Here is a 24,906-nt window from a genome sequence, read left to right as displayed (position 1 = left end):
CCTTTCTCTGGAATTTACACTGGGGAATATTGGGCAATGGGCAGGGAACAATAGAATAGCTAAGCAGAGGTAAACAGACTAGAAGGCCTGTGTGTTTCCACTAGAAACTAGCCAAGCCCTATTGGTTTCTGGGATTTGTTAGCTTACCGTTTGACTCCATGTAGAGCCTTTAATCTAAGGCTACCAGACAGGGTTCTTTTGCTGTCAAAATAGCTCAAGAATGCAAACAATTTGTCTTTTTGTTTTGTTTTGAGTTTTGTTTTTTGAAGTGTGGGGTTTTGTTTTGCTTCAAGCTGGCTTCAGTTTTAGCTGAAGAGCAGATCATATACTTACTAAATGAGAATTTATATGGCAGGCCAACTGGAATATCTGAGCATACTTGAAAAATGTCCTCTCACTCTCTTGGAGGAGAAAATGGATAGAATGAAAAGCACTATCTGTATGTGGGAGGGGAGGTAGGCAGGGAAGTTTACGCTTAATGATCCCAGTCTGGTCTGTGAAATAGGTTAGCTCTTTATGAGGACAGCTAACCCGAGGTTTGAGAGTGACTGAAATTTCTGAAATAACCCTTTTGGACAACATTTTAATGGATGGCTGCCTTTGTTGCCTAGCAGTGGTCTCTGCAGAGATATTACATGAGAGTATCAATCTGCAGTGGACTGTGTCATGATACTTTCTTGATTCTATTCAACAGCACTCAGCTGTAAGGGGAGTGGAAGAGAGTAAGGGAAACAGAGTAGTTGATGATGATGTGAAAAGCATTTGTGGCCAGCAAACCAATTTAACTTTCCATTTTCCCTCTAAATACCATTAATTGTACAGAATTTTTAATGCCACACAGTATGCAGCATTCCCTGAAACTCTTAGGATCAGCTCTTGACCTAGAATGGATATGTCCAGGAGTGAGGAAAAATCTTGGGTTGTTCATAAATAAAGTACATCCTCCAAGAGACAGGAAAAAGCTGTTTATTTCTTTCAAGTCTCAAATAGGGTCAAGAGGGGCAGCCTCTTAGTGCTAATATTGTAGTTAAGACCAGGGAACTTAAAGTAGCCACACATGTTATGTCTCAGATGGCCTGGTCTTGGCTCGGGATCCCAATCTGTGAGCCTGGTGGAGAAAGAAGAAGAGGTTTTCTTGTCTTACTTTTGTCTGTAACTTAGTAGTTGTATCACAATAAACAGTGGCATAAAATACTTTTAGCCTATCAGAACAAAGAAATAAAAAGAACAAGGAGTTTAAATATAGAGGGGTTCATATTATATGTATATAATATACTTTTATCAATTATCTATCTATGGATTAATGCCACTCATTGAAGCACCAAGACACCAATGATGGATCTATGACAAACCTTTTTTTTTTTTTTTTGGTGAATTATGTGCAATGAGGTCTGCATTTAGTCTCCCTAAGTTTTAAAATCCATGTGATATCAGAGAACACAGCACAAAATAACAATATTATTTACACAAAGTAAACAAGTCTACATTATTTTTAACAGTTATTTGAGTCATGGATATCCTGTTATTCAGAGTTCCATTAAAGTTGTTTTTAATTATCCCAGGCTACTTTAATAAATTCACTCTATTCATTGTTTAAGGATTTCCAAAAGACATAATACATAATTTGTTTCAGAAATTTATAATATACAAATGATAGATCTCAGGAAACATTTCTAAATGGTAGTTACAGTTACAATTAAGGGAGGCTGCTGGCCTCTCTGTAAGAGATTGTTCATAGTGCTAGATGGGATGTGTGATAGAAAAGATCCTCAGTGCTTGATGTATATATGCTGAGCAAGAAACAGACAGAAATTGAACAGATATGCTATTTGCACATTAAATCATATCTAAAAATAAAGGTATGTAATTGAGACTTTAAGATTAAAAAATATGACTGAGATGGGCTCTTGGAAGTTAGGGGATAGTGAGCCTCATGGGATATTTCTCTGAGAAGAAAAAAAAGTAGAGAGAGGCTCATGGCATTGTGGAATGGGCCACAAAAGGAAAAGGAAGGAAGGTGACTTCCAGGAAGTCAGCAGCCAAATTACCATTTATTAGGGGTCTCTCAAGACTGCAAAGCAGATCTGGAACCAAACACCCAGGGGACTCCTTGTGGTAGCATAGAGATAACAGTTCCAGGAAGGAACTTCTGTTCTCTGCTGATGCTTGAGGTATTCTGGATAAGAGGATTAGTGCCTGAGAAAGGGTGAAGAATATATCTTTGTTAAACTTCAGCCAATGCAGGCTCTGAAAAACCTTGAGAAGACTGTGGTCTGAATTACAAAACAGCACATTCCTGAGAGCCCACATATGGAAGAGGTGATTTTGAGCATAGAGAATGTTCTCTGGTAAATTATTTAACTTCCCTGGGGTCTCAATTCACTAGTATAAAAATGTAGATAAAGATATTAATACCTCATAGGATTGTTATGACAGTTAAATACATTACTGTAAGAAAAGCACTTAGAACAGGGCTTGACACACAAGAAGCATTGCATTAAGTTGTAGTTATTATTATATGCTCTTTATATACTTGATATTTGATGTTTAAATTGTATTTTCTGTTAAATAGGGCTTGTTTCATATTCAGATATTCTTAGAATTGGGAATACATTCCCTGCTTTACTTGGGAGAAATTGATGTAACTCATCAATATATTAATTAAACTGATATACAAGACAGTATGTAATTCAGTAATAAATTAAGGACAGCACAAAAGATGGCATGTTCAAGAGAATTGTAGAAGAAAAGATTGGGAAGTACTGGAATGATCAGATAAGGTTTCATGGAGGAGGTACTAGCTGTCCAGAATATCAAGGGATGGGTGGGATTAAAAGTTAGATCAGAATCTTCCTGTATTCCAGAAATTTTATGATTCCATTGGAGCATTTCTAGTGAGGCTAGCGATGTGAGTTAAACAGACAATGCAGGAATGAATGTACATGGAGAGAATGGCCTATCCAGAAAAGGATTCACGTGGAATAATGGAGACAGAGGGCAGGTACTTGGATAAACCTTGACAAAGACAATCAGATTATAAGGTCCTAGGAAGTGAGGGACAGGAGATGGCACACCAAGGAAAATTATTGAACTGAGAAATGATGTGTCCTAGTTTATATAATTTGATGCCTTTTAAGGCTTCAATGGAGAACAAGTTCTTTATTCCAAAGTCATAGAAAGAAGTTTAATTAACAGAACATACCACATAACATTGGTAAGTGGGAAGATTGGCCTGGCAGAGATATGCAGGCAGGATCACAAGGTCCGCCTCACTGCCATGAGGTTCTAGCTTCAGATCTACTTTCACATTAGTTCATGTCCTCTTGGATGGGAAGGGGAGATGACTCACCATAGGCAAGATCACTGATATCCAAGATTATGCTCTTTACAGATCTCGGTGTGTCCCATGAAGTAGAGGGACAGGAAGAGATGGAATTCTGGCAGATGAATAAAGCCTATTTATATTTTTCTTTTGGCCAGGGCCTGAAAGAACTTTTTTCATCCAAATACATATATGGCTTTTCCTTTTTCAGGAGGGACTAATAGTAAGCTACAGCACTATAATTGTTCTGCCCACACAATGACACATCTCGAACACAGGCCTTGCAGCCCAACTTTGCATTCCTTTTCTCTACCTTCCTTAGCTTTCTCCATGCTCCTCCTTTGTCTTCCCACCCAGCCGCACTGACATGTCAATCATTGTATCTGCCATGCTGCAGCCATTTTAAAGAAAAGAGTCCTACTCAGATCCTCTCCTGAAGGGATACCCTGAGGGGGCTATTTTTGGTACCATGTAAACCCACCTGCATGGGATGGAGTTTTGTATTCGGGTTAAACAGTCAGAGGGGGAGGAGTAAGTTCCTGCTGATGTGGTCCCTGGAGCTGCCTTCAATTCTGAAGGACCTTCCAGACTCTGTGATGCTGCCCTTCTGTTCTTCCTGAGGCTTTCCCTGGGTTTTCTCATGCAAGGCACCCATCCCCATTAGTTGAGATAACTGTAGAGTTTCTGATCCTTGAAATAAAGGGTCTAAAATACCTCCCCAAGTCTTCAAGCTAATGTCTTTGGCCACAGTCAAACATCAATTACTTGGGATTTTGTTAGTAGATGTAAACAAATGCTTCTTTCAGAGGTCATTGTACTATTAAAGGGCATTTTTCAAGACTAAGACAACCTGCTGGACTCCCTTAAGGGATCTCTAATGAACTAGATAGCAAGAAGGTAGGGTTTTTTGTTTGTTTGTTTGTTTGTTTGTTTTTTTGCAACAACTCTTCCTGGAGTTCCATAGTCATATAATTTCCAATATTGAGTACTGGAAAAACCCAGGACTAGAGGGACCAGACACTGTTTCTTGCTACTTCTACTAATTGTGGGCAAGCCAATTCTCTGTATCTCAGTTTTGTCATTTGAATGTCTACTGTCAGAATAAATAAACTATAAAGGCTCTTCCAGCTGTAATATTTTGTGATTCTGTCACTTTGCCTCTTTTCAACAACAAGGGCAGCACACCCATTCAAGTTCATGAAACAGAAATCTCTGAGCCAAGTGAAATTCCCCGAGTGTGTACGACATCCCCATGAAGCCGCACTGCCACCATTAGAATGGGAAGCAATTTCTTGCTGTATATTCTGGAAGGGTGAGAGAAAAAGTAAAACCTGGAAGAGGTTTTATTATAATCATGATTTTCTTTAAAGCATACATTCCACTTAAAAGAATATAATCTCTGTTTATAAATTTCCAGTGGAAAATATTAGAACAATTAAAAATTAGACTCAAGACCACAATTAAGAGGTTACAGGAAAGAAAGAATGCAGTTTTTCTCTCCTGTTTGTAGGAAAATAATTACTGCTAACATTTATTGAGCACCTAAAATTTGCCAGGAATTATATATCCATTTAAAAAGAAAAATTCAAAAAGATCTTATAAAATGTACTGTCCTTTTGACCAGATTTGGGGTCTGATATTAATCATATTCTGCCCAGATTCTTACCTTGATATACATCAGTGTTTTGCTAGACTTGTTTAATAAAAAAATAGATTAAAAGCAAAAGACAGTCACAGGTCTTTGACCAAATATCCCAATATTTGTATTGTCTTATATATGAAAGTAGTGAGTACATATCTCATCATAAATCTCTTTTTCCAAATTGTTTTTCTGGACATAGTTCAAGTAGAACAACCAATTTATTTATGTCAGCTCTTGCTCTTTTCAATGACCTCTTATTGAGCAATCTGTTAGATGAAGAGGCTGGTTAGCAAACAATGACATGCTGCAGAAACACTGACTAAGGCCTTCTGCTAGACATTCACATTGCTTCCTTTCTGCTCTTTGGAAAAGGGAACACAAGCTTGTTCTAGAAACAACAGCTTCATACCAATGACTGGTCAACCTGAAATCATCTCCACTGTGGAACATGTGTCTGCGTGCATTCATGCATTCATGCTCACACATTCATAGCTGATCTTACTTGGTAAAATGACTTGTTGCTTCCAGGTCTGTGTCTTGTGGACGAAGATTATTATACACATATTTCAGGTCTTGAATTCCACTTAGCTCAGGCAGTCCTGCATATAGCATCTTAACCACAACAAGAACAAGCAAAGCAAAAAAGAAGACAGAATAAATGCAGATACAATCAAGCTTACTTGATTAATTCTACCCAGAGACATCTAGACCGAAGTTTGCATGGCAATGTCTTTCAGTTTATATACACGAATGCATATAAGTTCATGCGTTTTTAACCTCTCCTATTAAGTAGTAGAGACACCAGCAATAACAACTATAATAAAATAACCACTATAATTGGAAAATTCTTGTAGATTAATAATTCAGTTTTATTCTCATCATAAACCAGTGAAATAAGCATGATATTATCCCCATGTGAGAATTTGTGGACCCATCATTTAAAATCTATGTGATTTTGAGAAAGTTCCTTAACCTCTGAGTCTTCATTTTCTCATTTTTAAAATAGATACAAAATAAGAAAGAGGTGTATACATTACAAAATATTACACAAAAATTATATAATAATATGCATTTTAGAGAAGAAAAGCTTAATCTCCAGAAAACTGTAAGTGGTATGTCCAGGTCAAATGATGTGCAAGCATAAAGTATAAAACTCACCGCTCTGGTTCTTAATCCTATGTTCTTTTATGACTCCATGATTCTCACTATAAGAATACAATTTTCCCTACTTAAATGGTGACTGTATTTACTAAGGCAATAAATAATTAAGGATAAATTGTATAAGGTATTTTCCTGCCAATTATCAGGAAGATATTTTGTTTATATTACAGTGTAGACTGAAGGAATTATAATCTCTTTAGACTACTTTTTTTTAAGAAAATAATAGAACTTTCTAAACTAAATTTGAACTTTGCAAAAAAAATGAAGACTGTTATCAGCACTTCTATGACTAAGATGACAAATTATTTACTGCTCTCTGGAATAAAGGCCCTCTTACAATAAGAAGTTAAGAATGATACTATCGATCCTTAAAACAAAGGGTAAAGTGAGAATATGGACAAAGGGTAAAGTGAGAATACGGTTTTGGAAGATGGGTGAAATTGTGATTAACTTGCTGAAGTTCAAATGAGAAAATGAATGATATAAAAACTATTCTTTTTTCCCACCATCCCCACCCAGGCTGAGGAAGCAGCATATATAGGAAAGCGAGACAAACAAAGGAAAGCAAGATGTCTTTAATGTGTCTGCAGAAGGAAACCCAGGCTGGCTTTCTGGAACCGAGTATTATTATGTGGGTGAGCAGCAAGAGATGGGGATGAAAGGCAAGTAGGATAAGACATTCTGGCAACATTAAGGATTTTGTACTCTATCCTAAAGTACAAAAAAACAAGAAAGCTCTTTAAATGTTTTAACATGAGAGTAAGAGATTTAATTGTGTCTTGAAAGATCATTGTGGTTACGTATGGAAAATGGACTAAAATGAGGCCCATTAAAAGGCCAGATTAGGAGACTGGTTAGGAATGAAGATCAGTCATTGGATTTTAAATAAATGTAGAAAGTAGAATTGAGAAAACTGGGAGATAGATTGGACATATTGAGAGGGCCCAAAGCACATCCTATAATACAGATTTGACCATCATTAGCACATAAATGATAATTGAAACCAAGGAGATGGATGAGGGAGTCCTGGAGAGTTGTCAACTCTCTCTCCTCCTGGATGATCTATTAGCATCTTAAACTCATGACATCTAAATTACAGCAAATTCTTTTCTCACATAAACTTTTCCTTCTTTTTTTCTGTTTCATTCACACTGCCACCACTGCCCAACTAACAAGAAATTCATATCTTCTTTGATTCTTTCTTTTTCCTAGTTCCTATAATCAATTACTTCATTCTATTAAAAACACTCCTCAGCAGTCTCTTGTATTCATTCCTCCTTTTCATTGTAATTATCATTGTCCTAATTCAGCCCCTCATCTACATTTGCCTGGATATCTTGAATAACTTTTATCTTGTTCTCCAATCCTTATCTCTTTAATTACATAAACTCTGTTATCTGCCTAAGATCCCAGCTAGATAATGGTACTTCTTCATTATAAGCATACAAACTTCTAGTTTGTCAAGTGTCTAGGTACTAAAGTCTAAAATCCTCATTCTGGTCACAAATATCTTTTATAATCACACTGTAACCTATCACTCCAGCCTCATCTTCTACAGAGATTTCCATCTATAGCACAGACTGGGCACGCTTAGTTACCTTCATTTACTACACGTCATGCCCATGCTCATTAAACCTCTACATGTACATTTTTCTCTCAGCTGGAATTGCCTTTTCTCTCTTTCCTTGTCTACTGAAATTCTTTTTCAAGGCTCAGCTTCCTCCTTGAAGCATCACTGATCCTCTTGATGAGATTTAATGACAGCTTTCTTTGTATAATCATAGTTTGGTTCTACTTCTTTCACAGTACTTATTGCTTCCTAGCTTTTACTGTGTTTTGTTCATATGTATGTTTGTCACATTAGATCTTAAGTTCTTTGAGAACAGGAACTGGATTTGTATTTCATGTTGAATTGTGCACATTGCCCAGCACGGTGCTTTGTAAATAGCTAGATTTTAATAAATGTCTGGGATAATGAATTCATGAATAAATTAATAAAAAAATACATGATTCAGGCTATAGTAACCAAAACAGCATGGTACTGGTACAAAAATAGGCACACAGACCAATGGAACAAAATAGAGAGGCCAGAAATAAGGCCACACAATTATGAGTATCTGATCTTTGACTAAGCTGACAAAAACAAGCAGTGTGGAAAGGACTCCCTATTCAATAAATGCTGTTGGGATAACTGGCTAGCCATATGCAGAAGATTGAAGCTGGACCCTTCCTTACACCATATACAAAAATCAACTCAAGATGGATTAAAGACTTAAATGTAAAACCCAAAGCTATAAAAGTCTGGAAGACAACCTAGGCAGTACCATCCTGGACATAGGAATGGGCAAAGATTTCATGATGAAGACACCAAAAGCAATCACAACGAGAGCAAAAATTGGCAGGTGGGATCTAATTAAACTTAAGAGCTTCTGCACAGCAAAAGAAACTATCAACAGAGTAAACAGCAACCTACAGAATGAGAGAAAGTATTTGCAAACTATGCATCTGACAAAGGTCTAATACTCAGCATCTATAAGAAACTTAAACAAATTTACAAGAGAAAAACAAAAAAAAACCCATTAAAAAGTGGGCAAAGGACATGAACAGACACTTCTCAAAAGAAGGCATACATGTGTCCAACAAGCATATGAAAAAAAGCTCAATATCACTGATCACTAGAGAAATGCAAATCAAAACCACAATGAGATACCATCTCACACCAGTCAGAATGGTTATTACTAAAAAGTCAGAAAATAACAGATGCTGGCAAGGTTGCAGAGAAAACGGAACACTTATGCACTGTTGGTTGGAGTATAAATTAGTTCAACCATTGTGAAAAGCAGTATGGTGATTCCTTAAAGAGCTAAAAGCAGAACTGCCATTAGACACAGCAATCTCATTGCTGGGTATATCATTCTACCATAAAGATACATGCACACAAATGTTCACTGCAGCACTATTTACAATAGCAAAGACATGGAATCAACCTAAATGCCCATCAATGACAGATTGGATTAAGAAAATGTGCACATATACACCATAGAATACTATGAAGCCTTACAAAAAAATGAGATCATGTCTTTTACTGGAACATGGATGAAGCTGGAGGCTATTATCCTTAGCAAACTAATGCAGGAGCAGAAAACCATATACTGCATATTCTCACTTATAAGAGGGAGATAAATGGTGAGAACTCATGAACACAAAGACAGAAACAACAGGCACTGGGGTCTACTTGAGGGGCGAGGGTAGGAGGAGGGTGAGGAGCAGAAAAGATAACTATTGGGTACTGGGCTTAATACCTGGGTGATGAAATATTCTGTACATCAAATCCCTGTGACAGAAGTTTACCTATGTAACCAACCTTCACATGTACCCCTGAATCTAAAATAAAAGTTTAAAAAAAGAGAGAAAAAAATACTTGATGCTATTAGGCAATGAAAACCTACAATTAGCAAATTTAATGCTGACTACTAAATTTAACAAAATCAACCATAGGAAGACACATTCCCCATAGCCACTAGAATCTAGATTAGGTTTTATCTTACTAGTTCTGTACTAAGAGGTATGGAGACTTCCGTGTGCTCATTGAGGCAGATTTCTTCTTTATCACACCGTAACTATCCATTTTCTAAGGACAGTCTTCTTCTGTAAAGTCTGAATTACATTCCAGTTTCTCTGGATACCCTGAATTCACACCTGCTTGGTTAGAACTCTATCAAACATTTCTCTGGAAAGTGGACCCTATACTTACTCGTTCCCTTGCCAACATCCACACACATAACCCACACATGTCACACACTAGCTGCCAAGTACAGACTGCTTCATACCAGATGAACCTATAATAGTTCTCTCCCCACCATGTATCTGACTAAAGGTAACATGTGCCAAGTTTGCCCTTATTAATGTGTTCTATTCCTTGGAGAGAAGACTTTGAGTGTTGACTCTGCAAATCACGGAGTAAGGATGGCCTCTTAGCTGGTTGCACTTAGCTATGTCTCTTCTCTGACCCCCTAGCCACATGGTTCAGGTGCCTCCCACTCTAGACTGCATGGGTAATAACTTTAATTGGGGCAATACCAAGGGAAAGGGAAGCTAGAACAGGAAGTGAACAGATACAGGTAATGAATACATACATCCCTTTTTAAAGGTCAGGAACATTTTTGAAGTCTTTACTTCTGTTCTCTTAAGTCCAAATCTATTTTAACAGTTATGCTCAGAAAAGCAGACACTCTTCCCCATCACATAGAGAAGTTAGGAAGATTTCTGATGGGAAATATCTGATATAATAATGGGTGTGATAAACATTTTAAACTGGGCAAATGGTCTCTGTGTTCTCTGGGAGCCTTCCATAATAGCTGATATTGATTTTTTAATGAGAGAAAAGCTGATGAAACACAGGCTTTTATTTTTGTGAACTCAGCCGGCAACACTCTTGGGTCTCCTACAGATGTTACTTTTAAGCAAGATGGGAATTTCATGGATTACTTTTTTCCCCGCTTTTCTCAGGAGTAAATAAAAAGCAATATGGATATCTGGAGACATGCTGCTCTTTACTAAGGATGAGCCATTAACTCTGTAGTGGACCCACCAAATGTTTGTGGCCCATAATCCTGGGGACTGATCATTCGCACAAGATAGAATTTATGACCCATGTCAAGTATTTCTCAAGTTGTAACTGGGTCATGGTAAGTAGACTGAATTCTTTTTAAAGAATTTAACATAAAAGAGTCAGGTTGAGACAGAATTAATGAATAGATTACATACATAAGTAGAAAATAGTCTTTCGTAAATTTAAACTCGGTTTTATTTTATAAGAAGCTATACCAAAGAAAGTGTGGTACTGGAACCTTCACTAAATGCTTTGATGATCTACAGAGTCCCATAAGATACACAGTTGAGAAGAAGAGAGTTGAGAGGTAAATGAACAGAAACAGAGGTAATAACACAGTGCTGTTTTACATGTATTTATTCATTAGTTTAATTGGTCTACATTGCTTCTGATCTCTATTTCAATTTCTGTGAGAGCCTAAATCTAAGATTATGTGTTTACTCTGGATGAGTGCCTTCCACTGCCAAATTTTCTTCCTTAGCCTAAAAGAGCTGAATAATTAGAGCATAGAAGTTTTTTTGGATATACTATATTCCATAAATTTTCAACAACTGATTAATGATAAATTATTTCAATACTTATGAATAAAATACCATATAGTTACTTCTTTTAAATAAAATACCACTATACATTTTCTTTGGTGATTGTTTAACACATCATGACTCTTATGCTGAATACTTTGTTAAGGTATGTAGAAAAGTTTATTAAACAAGAGAAAAAAAGCCCACTGATAGCTTTCTGAAAGAGCTGTTCTTTCACATTATTTTAACATGCTCAGTTTTCATCAGCATAATTTTAGTGTCACCTGAGAAACAGCATAACTTTTATTTGTGCTTTCCTGTTTTGGGTTTATTTTTGAAATATCTGGAGCAGGTTAAAGCAGTTGTTAAAATTTGGTACTACTCCTCATATGTAGTTATTTATATCATTATAGGCATTTAGAAATGCTGGACACCTTGGTCTTTTATGTAAATAAATTTTATCTTCCTCATTAAGTTGAAAATTTTAAGACTCTGGGTCTCATATGTTAATGTATCCTTGCAATTTCTAGCCTGTGGTAAACACTCAAGAGCTCATGAATTCATGAGCTAGAACCTGCTAGAGTCCAAGGAGACATAGACTTGATACTACCTGGATATTTATTATTTAAATGGGGTCAGAATCACAGACTTAATCCTTGTAGGTTTTTTTGTTTGTTTGTTTGTGGTACAGACACATTATAAACCGTAGTCATCTCATACGTGCAAAATGGCCTAATAGAATTGGCAGATGGAATGCAGATTTACCAATAAGAATCCTTGGCTATTACTGAAAAGTAATCTTGAAGATTTTGGAGATGGGTAGAACTTTATATATCAACTTTACACAAGAAGAAACCAATATCTTTGCATATGAAGGACATGTTTATAATATTTTTAGAGATACTTATCTTTCAAGGCAAAGTGGAGAGAAGTAAGGTGAATATGTTGTTTGAAAGTTAAAACAAGAATCCAAATCAATTCTTCCTTGCAACAAAGTCAACATTTGTTCTGTACTAACCAATGGAACTTTTCTGTGGTGATGAAAGTTTCCTATCTGTGCTGACCAATATGGTGCCACTAGCCAAACGTGGCTACTGAGTACTTGAAATGTGATCAGTGAAATTGAAGAATGGAATTTTAAATTTTGTTTAATAAAAATTAACTTAAATATAAACAAACATGTGACTAGAGTCTATTACATTGGACAGTGTCCTTATAAATTAACAAGGATCTAGTATAATAACATAAATGAATTGAAGTCTACTAAATGGCAAGTACTGTGCTAAGTGCTTTATGTTAATGATCTGTTAGGGTTGTTATGAATTTTAAATCAATTAATACACACAACGCACTTAGCACAATGCCTGGGCCATGCAAATAATTCACTATTAGGTCATTTATTCATTAACTCTACAAGGTAGATGTTGTTATCTTCATTTAGTAGATAAGGAAACAGTCTTTTGGGGGTTAACATGTCCTGAAGAATGTAGCCAGTAAAATGCCAAACTAGGATTGAAACACAGAAAGGTCTGCCTGCCATGTTTGTACCCTTAACAACATCTGGTAGAATTATTGTCATCTACTAAATGACAATAAATCAGCTCTAAATCAGTTATTTTTCATAGACTCCAGATCCCATGCTGATAGACCAAATGTATGTTTCCCAGTATAGTTTGCTGCAATCACTAGTGTGTATGTATGTGCCTAGAGGAATCACTATATCCCTCTCCTAGAAGATATTTCTATCAGATTTTTCCTCCTTCATGGTACATATCTGGTCTCCATCTCTTTGAAGTGTGAACAGTGGAATAAAACCTTAAATTTTCCCCTGTTGGTCACAAGAGAGTGCGTAGGACCATGACTCAGTACACCTAATGCATACCACTAAAAGTTGACTTGCTATCAAGCAACTCACTTTCCACTTTTGACTCTCAGTTTCTTAATGTGGGAAATTGGCAAATGATAAAAGGTGGAGTTTGGAATGGAGAGCCAGGGAAAATTCTTGCCTAGTCTACATTATTAGGTTGTCATGATATATAAATGAGATAGTACATATAAGGCATTTTTGAAAGATCCTAATGCCCAGTATGACTGAAGGCATTATTTTTAAAATTACTGTCCTTGAACATTAGTCAAAATATAGTGGGACAACCCCTACATGCAACAATATTGATACGAATAGGAATGTTTGAGACAATAACTATGAACGAACATATTAAATTATTAAGAAATATGTTTATAAGCTGCACAATGGTACTCTTAGTTTGCTCATTCCTTTCTCCTCTGAATAGCTCCTTGGGGAACTCCAAGCCATTAGTAAAAATAGACTACTGAAGCAGAGGCATAAATGAAGCTTATTATTTTTGTTTTTTTTTTCCCAAGGGACTTACCATTTCTAGCAGGTTCAAGAGCAGTTGGCTGTGCTTTCTGATAATATTATAAGCACGACAGCAAAGTTCCACAAAATCTTGAAAATGCTGTGGGTTTTTCCCACCCTCTGTAATAAAGTATTCCATCTCTGAAGTAAAAATGAAAGGAGCTCGGTCCCTGTAAACGAAAAACAGTAGCAATCATTTGAAGGAAGAGAAATGGTTTGTCAGGTTAAATCAGCAGTTTCAACGACTTATTTTCATTTGAATTTTCTTGTTTTTTTTTCTCTACTGTAACAGATAAATTTCCTTCATTGTAAGGCAGCTTGAGAAACTGCATAATTGTAGGCCTTGAATAACCATGCTGCAATAGAGAAAAGGATAAGATATTTTATAATGTGAACTATATTGTCTGAAATGTTTAATTCTAAATTACATTTGGAGGGGAATATTATTCATTAAAAGAAACATAAAGGCCAGTTCATAGTGAAGGTGATATTTATAGAGTCTTTATAAAAAGTACATTTTCTGCTAAATTTTGATAATGATCAAACAGATGTGTTTGACCTTATAGTATTAAAAAAAATTTCCTTATATGATGACCCTTTAGGAAAAAAGTTTCTGGTAAAAGCTAAGAAGCAAGCAGATGTTACCAATTCGCTGGCATATGCTTAGTGAAGGAGAAAAAAGGTAGCTATATTTTATTTCACACTGGACCCAGCAAAAATGCTGATCAGAAAGGAAGAATATGAGTAGACCATATCATTATGTAAGTAATACTGACCACTGTAGTCTAAGGATGGAAAAATAAGAAAACAAAAGACCAGAGAGAAGATGGTCCCATGTCCCCCACCTTTGTCAGTTTTTTTATCATGTCATTTAAGATATGGATAGGCCTGAGATGAAGTATTAGCAATTCTAACAGAGAATAGCAGAGAGAGGATTAGAAACATCCCTGTTTGAGGAATTATCACTCATTGAATAAGAACACAGAGTTTTGATACCTTAGGCCAATTTGACACCAATTTGGTGAAAGGTTAGACCAAGTAGCAATTTAAAAAGTCATGGATTATTGAGGAAAACTCTTATTTTTTTTAAATAATAAAACATAATTGTTTTCTTTTTGTTGCTATGCTTAGCTATTTTAGTAAAAATACAATGGAGTGAAAAATTTCACTAATCTGACAGTTAATGAGACCTTTCAGTAGTGTGGATATTTATATCAGAAAGCTACAACTTCGGCAATTTGTGGCAGGTTTGGGACAGGGGGGTCTAATTGCAGGCAAAATGTTTAAAATAAACCAAACACTCAAGTTTTTTGGCTATGATTATTTTATTTAGAAATTTTATTTTGTAATCCATGCTACCACAATGCCTGGAGGAAAGGCTGGAATACCAGTACCTTCACTTCTGTTTATATTCATTCATTTCTTCAACAAAATTTATTGAGCATATACATACACTGAGGACTATGTCTAAAGTATCAGGTCTAAATTTTAAAATTTTGGTTCAAAATCCTTTTTTATTTGGCCTTCATTGACTTATCCAACCTATATTCTATGAATTATTTTACAAGTTCTTGACTTTAGCCAAGCTGGGAGAAGAGATGTTGAAAACATGAGATATAGCATAGGTTCTAATTCTGGACCTGCTATGTCTCAATCCTTCATCTCTAAACCACCTAACTCTTAGAATTGCTGTGAGGATTAACTTAGGAAATGTACATGTACATAAATGCCTGACACATAGGGAGGGTGGCACATTTGTGAACTGCTCACATTAGAGAGAGGCTCTTGCAGAGGCACAAACTGTGGGCCTGTTAACCAGGTTTCAAATGGCTTCACCACTTACTATAGTAGTTCTATGACTCTGGGTGACTTATTCTCTCCATGCTGTAATCTCCTTCTTTGTAAAATGGAGATGAGAGCACTTGACTCTTGGTATGGTTGAGAGAATCAAATGGGTCATAGCATGTGCAAGTGCTTAGAACATAGCCTAGCGTGTAGTAAGCACTCACCAAATTTTAAATAGTATTGTCTGCAAACAGCCAAGTGTTCTCATAGCTGAACCTTGTTATCACTAAATTTCCTCGTCTCTTCAAAAATATATCAGTAAAATCTCATCCTTTTTCCAAAGTTTAATTTACTCTGTTACTCCATGTAACCTCTCTTGCTGCATAAACCCGTAAGTGGATCTTTGAATTTGATAGCATTTTTTTTTATTATACTTTAAGTTTTAGGGTACACGTGCACAACGTGCAGGTTAGTTACATATGTATACATGTGCCATGTTGGTGTACTGCACCCATTAACTCTTCATTTAACATTAGGTATATCTCCTAATGCTATCCCTCCCCCGTTTCCCCCACCCCACAACAGGCCCTGGTGTGTGAAGTTCCCCTTCCTGTGTCCATGTGATCTCATTGTTCAATTCCCACCTATGAGTGACAACATGCGGTGTTTGTTTTTTTGTCCTTGCGATAGCTGATAGCATTTTTTATATATTGCGCACTCACTCATCACTATTGCCAACATTTTAGTAGAGTTTTAGCAATATCATAGATTTTCATAATCAGAAAAAAATTTTAATTTTATATGTAACAGTTTTCTAATAGTTTTTCCACCCTACTCTCTATGTTGTGGTTACTATATTGAGTAGAACTTCGGAAATAATTTTAGAAGAGTATTAATTTTTACAACTTCCTGAAACTTTTTCTCCTAATATGATGAATATACTTTTCTCTTTTCAATAAGGAGAATTATGATGGATCAAATTAATTTCTCTTGGAAGGTTTCTGTAGTTATGCTCAAGTTCATGAGATAACACATTTCCTTTGTCCATAGTCACCATTATTAGAAATCAGATGTGGAAACACCATAACAGAAAGTTAAATACACAAAAGAAACATATACAAATTAAATAAAATATAAAGTAATATTAAAGAAACAAATTTTAGTTGTGCTTAAACATTATCATAGTCTAAATTTTCAGAGGATCCAACAAAATAAAATGCTGTATCTTTTCTATATGATTTTCATGGCTCACTTCTGAGCAATTTTTTTAAATCTCAGAATTACCCTAAACTTGTCTATAAATGAAAAGAAACTTCACATGTGAAGCAAAATCCCATCTATTCCTGTAAGATGTAGAAATTTCAGTTAGGATATAATTTATCAGTCCACTGAAATGTAAACCTATTCCTACATTATAGAATTAATGTGTTGGAGTTTATCTCTGAAATTTAAGCATTACTAATAAATCTGAGGTATAAATTGGTTGTGACAAAAGGGAATATTCTAAATTTGATCTCTCATGGTCTATACTGTGATTATATTTTGAATTATATATTGAACATCTCTTATTTATAGCTATATAAATAAACTATAGATATTTCTTGCTGTGACAATCCTAGCTTTTTTTTCCCTAGATTAGTGGTTTTACCTTTGCTTACCAAAGTCCCACCTGTTCTTGCTTCTGTACCTTTTACTCATATTGTAACTACTGTTTTTTTTTTTTCTTCTCTCTCTTTCTCACCTGATGTTCTAAAACTGATTTAGATATCAGGACCAAAAATCTTGTCTTGTTAGTCTTCTCCAATTAACCCAAACCTTGTCAGAATCAGAAGTCTTTTTTTTTTTTAATCCAAATGACACGTATGATTTTCAAGAGCAGAGGAAGTAGTCCACCTTCCTTTTATATAGTCTTAACATCAGAAACAATATTTTGATGTTATTCTCTTATATGCAATGAATGCAACAATAAATAAACATAGCTCATATAGTGAAGAGCTTGTAAGAATTTGACATTTATTCGGGAAGGCCATAAGTACAAATATATTTGTAATGATTCTGTCATTTTTATCGTCAAAATTAATATTTTCATTAACTTATGACCATATTTCCCTGAAGTTATTATTATTTTTAAATGCAGAGAGTGATTATTTTACAGATTTCCAATAGGGGTAAGAAGTGAGTTGGTGGTTTAAAAATGTATATATACTTAGAAATGTAAGAACACTTATATTACAGATAATAATTATTAAGCAGACAAATAAATTCACTTGATATAAGAAATAGCAAGAGGCTGGGCATGGTGGCTCACACCTGTAATCCCAGAACTTTGGGAGGCTGAGGTGGGTGGATTACCAGAGGCCAGGAGCTCGAGGCCAGTCTGAGCAACATAGTGAAACCCTATCTCTACAAAAAATACAAAAGTTATCCAGGCACAGTGGCACACACCTGTAATCCCAGCTACTTGGGAGGCTGAGGCACAAGAATTGTTTGAACCCCAGAGGGGGAGGTTGCAGTGAGCCAAGATTGTGCCACTGCACTCCAGCCTGGGAGACAGGGCAAGGCTCTGTCTCAGAAAAAAAAAAAAAAAAAAGAAATAGCAGGACAATTAATAGTTTGCTGTTTATTACTTTCACATGTTTTCCTTCTAGCCATACTGTATATATAATCTCCTTATATAGTCATTAGAATACCAAGATCATTATCATTAAGCATTTGCAGATCACCACTGAACTGAAGATATGTAGAGTTTTAGGGTATATTTCTGTCTATTAGGTGAATGGAATCTAATCAGGGAGATATACACTGTAGTTATTTATCAACAAATACTGGGCTTCTATAATAGGTTTGTGCAAGGCTTGTAAGTGAGGTGAAAGATTTTTAAAAATCAATGTTCTAAAAGCAATATCAATTTATTAAATAAGAACAATAGTGTTTTGAAAAGATTATTCCACTAACAATACAGAGAAGGGTTTGGAGCAGGAAGGGTATATATGAGCAGATCAGACAAGAGACTTTTGCAAAACACTTTGACCAGATGTGATAGTAGCTTAGATTAGAGTTGTGACATACAGATAACAGAGAAGTGGGAAGACTTAAAGCATATTTCAGAGAAAAAAAATCAATAGGATTTCATGATAATGAGAATGAGAGGGAGAAGAGGTGCCAAGAAGAACTTTAACTTTTTCCCTTGTGTAGCAGGAAGACTGCAGTTCAACATTTGGAGGTAGCTCAGCTTTGAGCTTAAGTTATATTTGAGGTGCCTTTGAGACATACAAATGCAGATTAAAATGAGGGTACTCATTTCTGGACCATGGAGAAAAGATTTAGGTTGGAGGTAAAATTTTGTGAGCGAAACTTCTGATTCTGGAAAGATGAAGTAGGCATATTTTTCCTTGTTGCTCCCACTGAGTATATTAAGAACTCTGGAAATTATATACAAAGCAAACATACGGTGACTCTGACAGGCATAAAGAAGACAGACTACCTAGGGATATCAGGACTCAAGTAACAACATGGAGGTGAGTTTTCTGGGTTTTCTTTTTTGCCTCATATATTCTAGGCATGAAATACATGCTGCTAAAGCAGGCAATCCAAAAAGCCCCAAAGAAAAGCCTGCTTTAAAGGGGCAGCTGGAAAAAAACAAAAAACAAACAAAAAAAAACAACCAGCAAACTTTTAGACTGTAGCCACTCTACTCCAGTTAAATATCAGGGAAGACACTGGGATACCACTTCTCTCCTACACCAGCTAAGGGCAAGGTAGGCAGCCAAGACTCCCACTCCTACCAGAATGTGATGTGGCACTTCAATCCCCCGCAGGGTACTGTCAGAGACAGCTCAGTAAGAAAATTGGTATTGGTGGCAGAATACACATAGGCTAATGGAACAGAATCAATAATACAGAAATAGACCCACACAAATACATGCCCAACTGATTTTTTCCAAGTTGTAAAAGTAATTCAATGAAGACAGGTTAGCCTTTTGAAATGATGATACTGGAACAATTAGACACCCATATGTAAAAATATAAACCTTTACCCAAACCTCATACCTAATACAAAAATTAACTTACAATGGTTCACAGACTTAAATATAAAATGTAAAGTTATACAACTTTTAGAAAAAAAAAAAGGAGAAAATCTTTGATATTTAGGGCGATGCAAAGAATTTTAGAATTTCAACATGTCTGTCTTGTGAAAAATAATAAGGAGATGAAAAGACAAACTATAGATTAGAAGGTAATATTTGCCAACCACATAGCCAGCAAAGTGCCAGTATCTGGAGTATCTATTTTAAAAATTCTCAAAATTTAACCATAAAAATCAAACAATATAACTAGAAAATGAGCAAAAGACATAAAGAGAGATTTCATAGAAGGTGACTTGCAGATTGTAAATAAACATATAAAAAGATGTTCAACATTATTAACCACTAGGAAGATGAAACTTAAACCCACAATGAGATATCATCACTACCCACCTATCAAAATGGCTAGATAAAAAATAATAAAACAATGCCAAACGCTGGCAAAGGTGGAGAAACTGGATTACTCACACATTGCTGGTGAAAATGTAAAGTGGTATAGTCACTCTGGAAAATCACTTGGCAGTTTCTTAAAAACAACAACAACATACAACTACCATACAACCCAGCAATTATACTTTTGGACATTTACCTCAGAGAAATACATGTTCACAGAGACTTACAAATGAATTGTTTGCAATAGCTTTATTCTTAATAGCCAGAAAATGCAAACAACTAAGATGTCCTTCAATGGGTGAATGGTTAAACAATATGTGTACATACATATTAAGAAATATTATTTGTCAATAAAATAACATAATTTTGAAAACACAACAGCTTGAATTAATCTTCAGAGAAGTATTCTGTGTGAAAAGAGCCAACCAATAAAAATTGCATAGTGCATGGTTCTATTTATATAACATACTTGAAATGACAAAAATATAGGAATGGAGAACAGATTAGTTATTGTCAGGGGATAAGAATGGAGTGGGGAAGAAGGTGAGAGGGAAGTGAATGTGGCTACAAAAGGGCAACCCAAAGAATCCTGGAGGATGAAATTGTTCTGTATTTTGAATGTATTGATATCAGTACCCTGGTTGTGAGAATTGTACTATAATTCTGTAAGATGTTACCATTGGAGGAAACTGGTAAAGGATTTATGGAATCTCTTTGTATTATTTATTACAACTGCATGTGGATCTTCAATTATCTCAAAATAAAAAGTATTATTTAAAATATTGTGAGTTATCTGGATATAGATATTGATAGACGCCTTGACATAGATAATATATATAGATGATACCAGTTTGGTGGAAACTGTAGAGCGAGATGAGAAAAGCACTACGATGAATCTTTGGGAAATCAATCTTTTGGTAACTTGGTAGAACGAAATAATTTTGAATTAGATATCAAGAAAGGGAGAAAAACTAGAGGGTGATGATACATTACGTAAGGCATGTGAAGAAGATACTTTGAGGAAGGAATAGTTAACATTGTTGAAATTTGCAGATAAATCAAATAAAATGATGAGTAAGTATTTTTAGGTCTAGTATCCTGAAGGTGTATTATTCCATTCTCACACTGCTATAAAGACATACCTGAGACTGGGAAATTTATGGCGAAAAGAGGTTTAATTGGCTCACAGTTCCACAGGCTGTACAGGAGGCATGGCTGGGGAGACCTCAGGAAACTACAATCATGGCGTAAGGTGAGGGGAAGCAGGCACAATCTTCACGTGGTGGAGCAGGTGAGGGGGAAGTGCTACACATTTTTAAACAACCAAATCTCATGAGAATTCACTGCCTATCACAAGAACAGCAAGGGTTAAATCCACCCCCATGGTCTATTCACTTCCCTCCAGGTCCCTCCCATAATATTGGGGTTTACAATTCAGCATGAGATTTGGGTGGGCACGCAGAGCCAAGCCATATCAGGTCATTGTTGATCTTATCAAGTAATGAAGAATAAAACCAGATCAAGTGGTCATGGATTGAACAGGAGGTAAGGAAAGGAGACAAGAGTTTATAGACAACTCCTCCAGGAAATTTGTGAAGGCGAGCAAAATGGCATGAATCCTGGAGATTTTGAGGCAAGGTTATTTAAATGTTGGAGAGACAAGCTTATTTAAAAATATTATTTGAGAGGGAAAGGATAAATATTCAAGAAAAATGAATTGCTGATAATATAATGTTCATCAGAGGTAGGAGGAGAATGGCTTCAAAGCACAGATGGAAGGACTGACTTTAGAAGGGAAAAACAGGTCTTCTATGATAAGAGAAAGGAAGAAGAGTGTGTGAGATTTTTATTGGGTAGAAAAGTGACTCTGTTCTGATGATTTTATTTTTCTCAAGAAAGTAAGTATGGTCATCTGTTTAAAGCAGGGAGTTGGTAGGAGTGATCTGAGGTTTATGCTTGAGAGGTTAGGGTGCCAATTGTAGAGAGTGAAATAGTGGGATGGCCACAGAAATGTGCCATTGCTGGGCCATGAGGGTGCCCCATTTTAAACTACTGACATGTTTGCTCTGTCATGTGATCTTAGAGCCCTTGGCTGCTGTGCGTAGAACAGAGACAACAGATGGGTGGGTAATGGCACTTGGTTATCTTCTACTTCCACATTTCTGTTCATAATATGTTCTGCTATAGACTGTCTTTCCCCCACCTTTCCCACAAATTCAAGTCCAATCCTTTCTTTAAAATCCTGTTCATATTGCACTTTCTCTTGAAATCTTTGCAATAGCACCAGCCCTCACAGTGGAAATGGCTGTATTTTAAAACACAATATTAAAGAAATGGACAAGGATGCTAATTGTAATAAATGAACTCTGAAATAGCTGAGGAGCTGTATCCTTAAAATTATCAGCCTTTTACTTATTGAATTATTCTTTAAACAAATACATACATACTCAAAAAATGAATGATGTTTGATTTTCAAGTGTTACATACATAAGCTATTTAAAAACAAAATAATTCACAGAGGCTGTTTCCTCAAATGTGAATTATGCCGTCTAGATAATACCACTGGGTTGCTTCCCCACAGTTCAGGGTGGTCTTCGGACGTACTAATCTCAATAGGATAGACTCTGGTAGGCTCTGAAATTAGAGTAAAATATCATAAATGTTTAACTTACATGAGCTTAACTGTTCCTATTAGATTTTTTTTTAAAAAGTAAGAAAAATCTTAAAAGAGAGTAAGCAATTCTGCCTGCCTTTTCACTCAAAGAGAAAATGCCCAATGATGAGAAAGTGATCCTGATACTTTCACACTTGGACTTACTTTTTGCATGCCTCTTGCAGTGCAACCACCTTTCATGACATTTAATTGTAGTTGTTAAAGGTATGAATTTAATATACATCAGGGTCATAAATGCAATATGCTAACTAAAGAAACAGTCATCTATCCCAATGCTGCAGAAAGCATAGGCTGTGTTGGGATTATCGAGAAATGGGAATATCATGGCATCTTCCAAAGATTCTACCATCTACTTATTACCTACAACTTTGGACAAATTTTAACAACTAAGACTTCTCTCTGTCTCAGTTCTTCATTTGTGAAATAGAGAAAATAACAGTATCTACCTCAAAGAGCTTCTGTAAGAATTAATGAGGCTAATGCATAGCAAGTACGTATGAGACTTTAAAGGGTATTTTTGACCATTTCCTTTATAATCTGATCTTCACTTGATGATGCAGCACCACGCTACAGGGCACTTGCTTTGTGCCAGGCCAGTGACAAGCTGCACCAAATCCAGAGCAATTTGAGAAGAGCTACATGTTTGATATTCGTGATAGAGGGAGGGGATATGGACATATGGAAAGTGGAATGAAAAGATAGAACTCTATCAATAATTCGTGATAGTAGAATTAGTGTGCTGGACTCTGTGAACATAGATATTTCTTCCTTTTATAGTTTAGTTTATCCAGTATTTTATTTAAGCAACTGATAAAATCAGTAAATAAAAGTATGCAAGCTTAAATCCCAAACTGAAAGACTTGAGTGTTTGAATAATGTATTTGTACCCCAAACTGAAATGTGGGACTTAGTAATAAGGCATATTTTGTTTTTATTATTAACATTATTTGTATTAATTCTTTGAATTTCAACTATTTTTATTCCTAGGAAATATAATAATAATATTAATGTATACTGTTTAAAGATTTCTAAAAGTTGTATACTCCCATAATAGTGAATGGGAATAGAAATAATGACTACAAAGCACATTGGGGAATGTTTAAGCTTACACTGTTCTTGATATCACAAATGACCTACATTTCAGAGAGCACATTTTGCTGTTCAGCAGAAAGAACACAAGTCTCTTGTCTAATATCCATGAGTTAATTGAGAAGGCAAATTTGGAATCTCCATTGGATAGGATAGAACATTAGATAATCAAGCAACACAGAAAACCTCACATGTGCAATATAATGAGAACATGAGAATGCATGTACTATTATAGAAAGAACATTTAACACCCTGTGAGATCTCCAAGCTCTCTGCAATTATTAACTAAGGACAGCCTTAGTTAGTCTTTTAAGTGTAAAACAATTTTTTTTTCCTGGTTCAGTCTCTTGTAAATGCAATATATGTCCTAAATTAGACCCCTGGAAGTCCCTGATCATCAATAGATTAATAACTTTCGATACTAACTCTGGTTCCTCTCAGGCTCAACTACAGCATGTCTCTTATTTGACAAGGGTGGTTAAAACAACTATTTCTTCAAAATTATCAAGTCTCCTTTCCTAAGTATAATATATTGTGTCTGAATTCATAGTAGATCAGAATTTCATGAGGACAAGAAGAGGCTGATTAGATCCTTCAACTGCCCACTTTTTTTTTTTCTTTGAAGTTGAGTTTAGAGGAAAGAGCTCTTTGAGGAAAGAGCATGGCTATGTTTCGCATGGAATTCCAGTTTATACTTGAAACAGAAGTAGTCTAGTCTGGATATGAGGAAAACATTAACAATGCTATAACTCTTGGGTGAAATTGAATTTTAAATACACATTAGTTTCTAAAATCAGGTTGAAGGTGAAAATCAAGAACAGCCTAAGTTAGCTGTAAAAACATTTAAATAACCCATAAAGTTACCATGTGCATAATCAAAATGTATACATGAGGCATTGAATGTACATATTATCTCTTACTAAAGTGAACCCCATAGTTGTTTCCCCCAGCAACAGAAGCGGGGCACTATTTCTTTAGTTGGATACTGATAAAGTTCTTATACTAAGCTTATGTTTAGGAAACATTTGTATTATTCCACAAATTTAGTCTAAAACTAAATTTAGAGTCAATGCTATGAGATCCTTATATTGGCAAGCACATTGTACCTTAGACCAGCTGAGGAATCAGCATTCATGCCTTCCATCTTTGCTTGCTTTGTTCACAATGGGGCACTGGCTTACTGAGTGCGAGACGGCAGAATCCTTACACCATGTAAGTGGCTCCTTCCTTTGTTCTTTTATTTCA

General features: G+C 35.6%; 1 protein-coding gene across 1 annotated transcript in view; it reads right to left on the bottom strand.

Moving 5' to 3' along the window:
* Positions 1–24,906, bottom strand: part of PIK3C2G (phosphatidylinositol-4-phosphate 3-kinase catalytic subunit type 2 gamma) — a 379,881-nt gene that overhangs the window by 103,818 nt on the left and 251,157 nt on the right. Inside the window, exons 24-25 of the mRNA XM_054443284.2 lie at positions 13,649–13,805; positions 5,467–5,576 (exon numbers count right to left, since the gene is read on the bottom strand). Of these exons, the coding sequence (XP_054299259.1) occupies positions 5,467–5,576; positions 13,649–13,805 (267 nt within the window). The remainder of the gene's footprint in view (positions 1–5,466; positions 5,577–13,648; positions 13,806–24,906) is intronic.

This window comes from Pongo pygmaeus, chromosome 10, assembly GCF_028885625.2.
Source record: "Pongo pygmaeus isolate AG05252 chromosome 10, NHGRI_mPonPyg2-v2.0_pri, whole genome shotgun sequence".
Taxonomy (NCBI): domain Eukaryota; kingdom Metazoa; phylum Chordata; class Mammalia; order Primates; family Hominidae; genus Pongo; species Pongo pygmaeus.
The sequence above is the reverse complement of the archived record's forward strand: the minus strand, read 5'-3'. Positions and strand labels throughout refer to the sequence as shown.